The 8,146-nt window shown below is 47.2% G+C and overlaps 1 protein-coding gene across 12 annotated transcripts in view; it reads right to left on the minus strand.

Moving 5' to 3' along the window:
• Positions 1 to 7,637, minus strand: part of PARP6 (poly(ADP-ribose) polymerase family member 6) — a 32,036-nt gene extending 24,399 nt beyond the window's left edge. For 2 of the 12 annotated variants that reach the window (XR_005244369.2, XM_038010128.2), the window contains exons 1-6: positions 7,409 to 7,636; positions 5,933 to 6,197; positions 2,112 to 2,308; positions 1,382 to 1,459; positions 529 to 623; positions 40 to 100 (exon numbers count right to left, since the gene is read on the minus strand). Coding sequence is in view for 9 of the 12 variants with exons in the window: in XM_038010128.2 (XP_037866056.1) it covers positions 40 to 100; positions 529 to 623; positions 1,382 to 1,459; positions 2,112 to 2,114 (237 nt within the window). In the remaining 3 variants the exon portion in view is untranslated. Of the gene's footprint in view, positions 1 to 39; positions 101 to 528; positions 624 to 1,381; positions 1,460 to 2,111; positions 2,309 to 4,759; positions 4,838 to 5,932 lie in introns of all 12 variants that reach the window. The other 10 variants (XM_038010125.2, XM_038010126.2, XM_038010130.2 and 7 more) reach the window with 10 other exon arrangements.
• Between the last annotated feature and the right edge of the window lie 509 nt (positions 7,638 to 8,146).

The raw sequence follows: 8,146 nt of genomic DNA on the forward strand, positions 1-8,146 counted from the left end.
CAGCTAGACATGTTGTTGGCAGGTACTAGCCCCACTTACATCGAGGAAGCTGATGTTGATGTGGAGGTCAATGTCCACGTCATCGATAGTTCCATATTCTCTATAGAGATACAGGTGACAACAGGTGAGACTCATTAAGGGAGAAAGGGAATAGAAACTGAGGTGGAAAGAGAACTTAGCCTGGGGACAGGAGAAAGGGAAAAGTGGACAACAGTTTTGTACCTAGGGTCTTAGCTACAGCCTTACACCACTTACATGATCAGTGTCTTCTCCCAGGCCAAAAGCATTTCTTACCTGAAAGGTGAGACTACTGGCCCAGAGGGGTCTAGGATAAGAGGGAATTCCTAAGAAAAGTGGCCTTACTTCTCTACTCTCTACTGTCAGCCAAGCTCATTTATTCTGAGCATTTTCTATCATTAAGTTCATAATTTATCCCACTATCATATGATAAAAAGAAAAACCTCTAGACTTCTAACAACTCAGAAAGAAGTGACTTGCTCCCCTGCCACCCCTGAAGCAGAGTCCCACCTGATGGATACAGAGTTCTCACTGTAGATCTCCTTCACGGCTTCAATGTCTGCATCAAGCTGTGGGTGTCGATACAGGTCAGCTGCACAGCTCCCCTGAGATAGCAGCAAAAATGGTGGTGGAGAGAGGTGGAAAAAGACGAGGGAAAGAGAGAGATGATAATAAAAAGAATATGAAGAGACACCAGGAACAGGAGAAATCAGACAGTAATATAAGGTAAGTGAAAGCCACTTATGTGAAGGGGTTCTCAGTGGTGACCCTACCAAGGGATTTCATTAACAGAGGTCTGCATTTCATCACGACTTTAAAAAGGTTCAGCATACCAAATGTAGGCTTTTGCTTGGAGTTCACTTCCTTAAATCTCCAGCTTTTCCTCTCAGACCTTGACCAGGATACCTTCTATGACAACTCAGCACAGGCTGAAGTTACATGTTTCCTAAGATTGGTTCTATATGAAGAGTATTCTGAGAGTCTGGGTATTTCTGCTCAGGGCTGTGCCTGGGTAGTGATGGCATTAAGCAATCGCTGGCAGAGTAATCTTTTAAGATGTGACCCTAATGAATGAAACTACCCCCACTGGCTAGTGTTAAGAGTCAGAAAATAATTATGTCTAATTAAGAACATATGGGTAGTCTCCACATACAGAGGATGTAGTTTACTCTAGTGGAACAAGTATGATTCCAAAGGAAGAGCAAGGGCATGGGATCAGCTCTGACAAGACCATGCTCAGACCACACCAACATTATAACCTCATCTCATCTGTGCTCCAGAACCTCTTTCACTCCTGATGTATCCAAAGAGCAGCACACATCTAGACCATCCAACATGGGGGTCTTGGGAGATGGAACCTCACCTGAACTCCATAGAGAAATTCCTCTGATTCATTATCTCCCTCCGAGTCGTCATCATTCCAGAACTGGCCTTTGATGTCCTAGTGATGAGAAATAAGGATATCATGCTTTGTTAGGTCCCTATTATCCCATGGAAGCAGGTGGGATGATATGATGGGAAACAGATTCCCACAAAGATTGGGAAAAGACAGAATAACTGAAGCCCTGATCCCTTTACACCTTTCACCTCACCCTTTGGGAGAGTCTCAGTCTCTTCCTGATATGATCATATCCATAGACTAGCTCTTAGTGGGACAGAGGAAAACATCTAGGGAATTTGGGCCTTCTGAAGTCTCAGCATGATGATTGAGAGGCTCTGGTAGCCAGTAGGAGAGAAATGCAAATGACTTCAATGTCAAGGTTGATTCCTAAGCATATCTCAGTTCCAGTACAAGCTGGCCTCTTCCAGGATCATTATCTAAGACAGTTCCCAAGCATACCTAAGCTCTCGTCTCATTATTTTCTTTCTGTCCTTTAAAGTACTTAACTCTCCTCTCTCTCCCCAAGAAAACCCACCTACACAAACACATCAAGTAATACTGTTTCTGTGCCCCTTCCCTTTCCTTTAACTTCAAATAGCCACTCTATCTTCCACAAGGGTAGAAGGGAAAATACCAAGAAAGGGTGAGATCTGCACTTTGTCTCCTCCACCCTTTGAACAATCAGTTGGAGAGGCGGGCAGTCAGTTCTCACCATTGGGTCAGTGGGTCACACACACTCTCAGGTCAGTGCTAGGCAGCACCCCTCCATACCACCAGCCGAACCAAGGTCAACGAAATCGGCATTTAGGAGACCACAAAAGGAGGGAAAGTAGGGCACGATGTCAGGGACAACTGGAGATCTGTTGGGGATGGCAGGCTCTGCTGCTGTGGTGGTAACAAGTCACTGTCCTGTGGAAAGTAGAAAACAATGGGTTTCATCACCATTTAATAGCTGGGTGGTATATATACAGGCACACATATTTATGAATATGCTTTTCTTTTGAGACGGAGTTTCACTCTTGTCACCCAGGCTGGAGTGCAATGGCGTGATTTTGGGTCACTGCAACCTTCACCTCCAGTGTTCAAGCAATTCTCATGCCTCAGTCTCCCAAGTAGCTAGGATTACGGGTGCCCACCGCCATGCACAGCTAATTTTAATATTTTCAGTAGAGATGGGGTTTCACCATGTTGGCCAGGCTGGTCTCGAACTCCTGACCTCATCTGATCTACCGGCCTCGGCCTTCCAAATTGCTGGGAATACAGGCGTGGACCATTACATCCGGCCATTAATACACTTTTATTATACATACAGGCCGGGCGCGGTGGCTCAAGCCTGTAATCCCAGCACTTTGGGAGGCCGAGGCGGGTGGATCACGAGGTCAGGAGATCGAGACCATCCTGGCTAACATGGTGAAACCCCGTCTCTACTAAAAATACAAAAAAAACTAGCCGGGCGTGGTGGCGGGCGCCTGTAGTCCCAGCTACTCGGAGGCTGAGGCGGGAGAATGGCGTGAACCCGGGAGGCGGAGCTTGCAGTGAGCCGAGATCGCGCCACTGCACTCCAGCCTGGGCGACACAGCGAGACTCCGTCTAAAAAAAAAAAAAAAAAAAAAAAAAAAATTATACATACAGATACTTGCATATAAAAAGACATGCTTGTATGCATATACATGCACACTTGCACATGTAGTTCTTTATAGGTAATGAAACACAAAAGCACTATATACAAGATATTGCTATTCTACTTAAACTGGAAAGCTGGGCAAGCTTTCCAGTTTAACTGGAAAGCAAGACCTTGCTCTAGCTCATAATGTTACAACTCCTAAAGCCAAAAGTGATGGTGGCAGGACAAGATGCTTATGTTTACTCTGTCAGTTAATTCTTCAGAGTACCAACTCACACCAGAGTTAAGATTCAGAATCGGATTATTTCTAGACTCTTTATTTTTAGTTATTTCTCCATGTTGAGCCATTATCTCTCTTTAAACATCAGTATTACTAGCTATTATATGGCAATGATAGCTAACTTAAAAAGTCCTCAATGGCCGGGTGCAGTGGCTCACGCCTGTAATCCCAACGCTTTGGGAGGCCAAGGTGGGCGGATCACCTGAGGTCAGGAGTTCAAGACCAGCCTGACCAATGTGGTGAAACCCTGTCTCTACTAAAAATATAGGACTCAGGAGGCTGAGGCAGGAGAATCGCTTGAATCCAGGAGGCAGAGGTTGCAGTGAGCCAAGATCGCACCATTGCACTCCAGCCTGGGCAACAAGAGCAAACACTCTTGTCTCAAAACAAAAAGTCCTCAACAACAACACTGAACATCTTTTGCCAGTTATGATCTCAGTTGTCATTGCCAAAATAATGCCCTAGAGTCAGCTTGGAACCTGCTTCCCAAATAAAAATGCAATAATTATCCCAAAAAATGCTTAGAAAAACACTTAATCCAGAGCCCTTTCATATACAGTTCCCTGCTTGCTTCTAATCTCACAGACTCCTAATCCTATACCAGCAACTTTTAGCCCCACTAAAGCCTCCACATATAGCAGAAAAACAAAACAAAACAAAAAACTCATCTGTGAAATTATGAAGGCTTTAATGGCTGAAGATGGCAAAGTTATCCTAAGAGCAGGCTAAAAAAGCTTTCTGCTGATCTCTAGACCAGCAAGTCACGAGCTCTGCATGTATCTCAGTTGAAAACACTCCAACCTCAAACAGAGGTGTTCTTGGTCTCTAATACAGTTCTTCTTCTTCTTCTTCTTTTTGTTTTCTGACAGAGTTTTGCTATGTTGCCCAAGCTGGAGAGCAATGGCGTGATCTTGGCTCACTGCAACCTCCGCCTCCCGGCTTCAAGCAATTCTGTCTCGGCCTCCCAAGTAGCTGGGATTACAGGTGCCCACCACCACGCCCAGCTAATTTTTGTATTTTTAGTAGAGACAGGGGTTTCACCAGGTTAGCCAGGCTGGTCTCCAACTCCTGACCTCAGGTGATCCACCCACCTTGGCCTCCCAAAGTGTTGGGATTACAGGCGTGAGCCACTGTGCCTGGGTGGTCTCTAATAAAGTTCTACTGAATGTCACGTTTCCAGATTAGTGATTCTCTGACTGGGGTTGGTGGACCTGTAGCATCAGTATCATCTAGGAACTTGTTAGAAATGCAAATTCTCAGACTCCTCCTAAGACCTACTGAATTAGAAACTACAGAAATGGCCAGGCACTGAGGCTCATGCCTGCAATCCTAGCACTTTGGGAGGCCCAGGTGGGCAGGTCACCTGAGGTCAGGAGTTCGAGACCAGCATGGACAACATGGTGAAACCCTGTCTCTACTAAAAATAAAAAAATTGGCCGGGCATAGTGGTGCACACCTGTATTCCCAGCTACTCGGGAGGCTGAAGCAGGAGAATCGTTTGACCCGAGGAGGCAGAGGTTGCAGCAAGCCGAAACTGCGCAAAAAAGAAAGAAATTCCAGAAACTGGACCCAGTAATCTGTGTTTTAACACACCCTCCAAGTTGTTCTGATGCATAAAATTTGAGAACCACTGTTCCAGTTCTAGATCCTTGTGTGTTCTAAGGACCTGTGGTTCATTCCTTAAATACCAACTTAAAACTGGTAACTAAGCCAGGATGGGAACAAAAGGCACAATGCCAGAGCAGAGCCAGCATAGGAGTCTTCCAGCCGATAGTGTTGCCTGATCTCTCAGACACAACATGCAAAAGGAAAGTATAACTGAAGTTCTTAGAGATGGAATGACCTGATCACTGAGATTTGTTTTAAAATACTACCCTGGCACACACACATAAAAAAAGGAGGGAGGATAATAGATGAAATAAATATAGCAAATAGCAAAATGTTGATTACCGATGAAGCTAAGTGACGTACATGAGGGTTTTCTGGTAATCCCTACCTCCCTACTTTCATGTAAAGTTGAAAAGTTTCAAAATAAAAAGTTAAAAAAATCAGAAGCTACTCTAATGGACTCTCCTCAGAGTCAACTCTAAATGTTAAAAGGAAGATTAACCAAGGCTCTACAATTGCCTCATTTTGCTGTTTGCTGTTCTTCAAACTCACCAAGCATATTCCCATCATATTCCCAAGCATATTCCCACCACAGGGCCTTTGTCCCTGCTGTTTCCCTTTCTCGGAATGCTTTCCACCCATATATCCACATGGCTTGTTCCTTCACTCTTCCAGATCTCTGCTCAAAGGCCACCTTGACCATCCTATTTATTGAAACAGCAACAACTCAACACCCACATACTACCACTCTCTATTTCCCTTCCCAGCTTTATTTTTTTCCACTTACCATGTTCTAACACATGAAATGTTTATCAGAATATACACTCTGGTGGCAGAGGCTTTGACTGTTTTCAGTCTACATTATTAGTCCCTTAAAACATTTCTTGAATGAGTGAATGAATGAATGAACCCTCTGCTGGATACTTAAGTCTAATGGGAGATATATACAATAACCTACATGTTTCTACACATAGACAAAAATCACACAAAAAATGATTTTAAAAACCAAAACTTCATTCACCTTCAAGAGTAGCTGAGAACCAGAATGTGAAGATCTTGGGGTGAGGTTCGTGAGATTTGAAAATAAACAGTCAAGTGCTGATCTGGATGATCAGAGAGAAGTAAAGAGGGAGGCACTAAATGTCCAGCCTGGGTTGCCCTGGCGTGAGGGGTAGGATGATGGCAGCGTTAGGCCAGAAGTGCCAACTTTTCACGGTCTTTGTCGCTGCAGAAGTCAAGAAAAATTTAGCCTCTTTCCAAGGGCTGTTGCTGCTTGGTTTCTGTTGCTATCACAAGGAGAAAAAGGTAGTTGAGAGGGAGATCGTCTCGTTCAAGGAAGAGACAGTTCAGAGATTACCAGCTTTTTCAAACCAGGCTGCTTTAGTGAAAGGGACTTGCTCCCTCTCCTCTCAATGCCCTTTCCTCTGGAGAGATGGAAAGTGGATTTAAAAGGTGAAGAGTTGGAAAAGGAAGGTGATGGGTCATGGAATTCACAGAATCACAGACACGTTTTAAAAAACAAGCCGGAAAGGTGGCCTAATTCAAAGCTTTCATATTACACACAGAATACTTAGACCTATAGAGGTTGAGCAATTTGCTTAAGGTTAGGAGTACAGAAGGACTGGGATGTAAAGACATTGGACAGGTCCTAATTAAATCTAATCTTCACGTGGTGTGCTTATAATTTAGTTGTTCATGAATTAAGCAAGAAAGACCTATCTGATTTATCTAAATGAGGTAAAGAATGGGACCTTACAAAAGAAGTTGGGCCAAAAATAAGACTATATGATGAGTGTCCAGAGAAGGTGTTAAACTCAGCAACTAATATAGAACGCTTTATGAATTTCCACGGGAATAAGTCAAACGTAAACGAGCAAGTCTGGATCACAAACGTCTTTCCCTAGGCCATGGGCGCTTCTCTGGGTGTGACAACTTCACGTCTAGTCAAAGCAGCTTCAGAGCTCAACGTTAAAAATGGGGGTTGGGCTCCGGGCTTTGTGGTCCTGGAAGAGGTTACCCCACTCCATCCCGTGTGCTCCCTTCTCAAGACTAGGCCACTAAACAAAGACTACTACGAAGAATCACTGAGGGGCGATTACCGCAAGTCAGCGCTATCTCGGGCACCCAGTAGGGAGAGAGGACAGGGCTGCCCCCACCCCCTGAAAACACTCTCTGGCACCGGTGCTTCCAGGACAGGCCCTGAGGCCTCTCCCGGGGAAGCAGTTACACCGGTTCTCCGGGGCTCCCCTGAAGACCCCAAAAACACTCAACACCTGCCTCCCCAGGGAAGACGCTCTGTGCCCGATCTATGCCGCTCGGTCGCCGGGCCTGAGAAGCCCGTCCAGCCTAGGAGGGACCCTCGGAACCTCCCGGTCCAAGCCCCTCACTTCGTCCACCCCTGCGGAGGCGGGGCGAACCCCGCACCCTTCCCGCGGCCCGGTCGCACCGCCCCGTGCCCGTGGTGGCGGCCCCACAGGCCAGCCTCGCGAGTACTCACGGCGACCCCGGGCCGCGCGCGGCCGCAGCCGACGGGACGAGCGGCCCGGGACGCCCCGCGGGGGCGGAGCGGCAGACCAAGGGGCGGGGGCCGGGCCTGGCGGGCGAGGTCGCACACCCCACGCCTCGTCGTTCCGTCACGGGCGCGCTCAGCCACTCTGCGCACGCTCGCGCGGTGACACCATGGCACGTGGCCCGCTCCTAACCAACAGCCTGACTGCCCGCTCCTGGGCGCGCCTCAGCCGCCGACGCCAGCCCTGGGACGCCTGCGCGACGGTCGCTAGTCGGGAAGGGGTGCGGATCGGGGGTGGCGCCTGCGCCGTGGGTCGGGGAGGCAGTGGAGAAGGAAGAGGGACTCTGGGGGCGTGCGGGGAACGCCCAAAGGAGAATGCTTGCATTTAGCGCCCCGTGTGGTTGGGAGGAACGAGCAGGGAGGGTAACCCAGATTGCTTGTAGGCTGGGAGTCCCCTCGCTGGAGGCTGGGGCTGGCAGGTAGAGACTGAGGGAAGTCCTGAGGCTCTGCTGACTGCTGGATTCTCTGGTTCGATAGTGGAAGTCGAACACCTCGGGCTTTTAAAAATTCTGACATTTAACTTATTTGTTCCCCGGTAGCTGCAGCGTGATGGAAAGCACCCTAGCCTTCTAGTCAATCTGGGTCTGAAGCTTAGGTTTGGCACTTATTGATGGTGCAGCCTTAAACAATGACTTTCACTTTGTGAGTATGATTTCTCCTCTTTGA

The sequence above is a fragment of the Chlorocebus sabaeus genome, chromosome 26 (genome assembly GCF_047675955.1).
Source record: "Chlorocebus sabaeus isolate Y175 chromosome 26, mChlSab1.0.hap1, whole genome shotgun sequence".
NCBI classification, from domain to species: domain Eukaryota; kingdom Metazoa; phylum Chordata; class Mammalia; order Primates; family Cercopithecidae; genus Chlorocebus; species Chlorocebus sabaeus.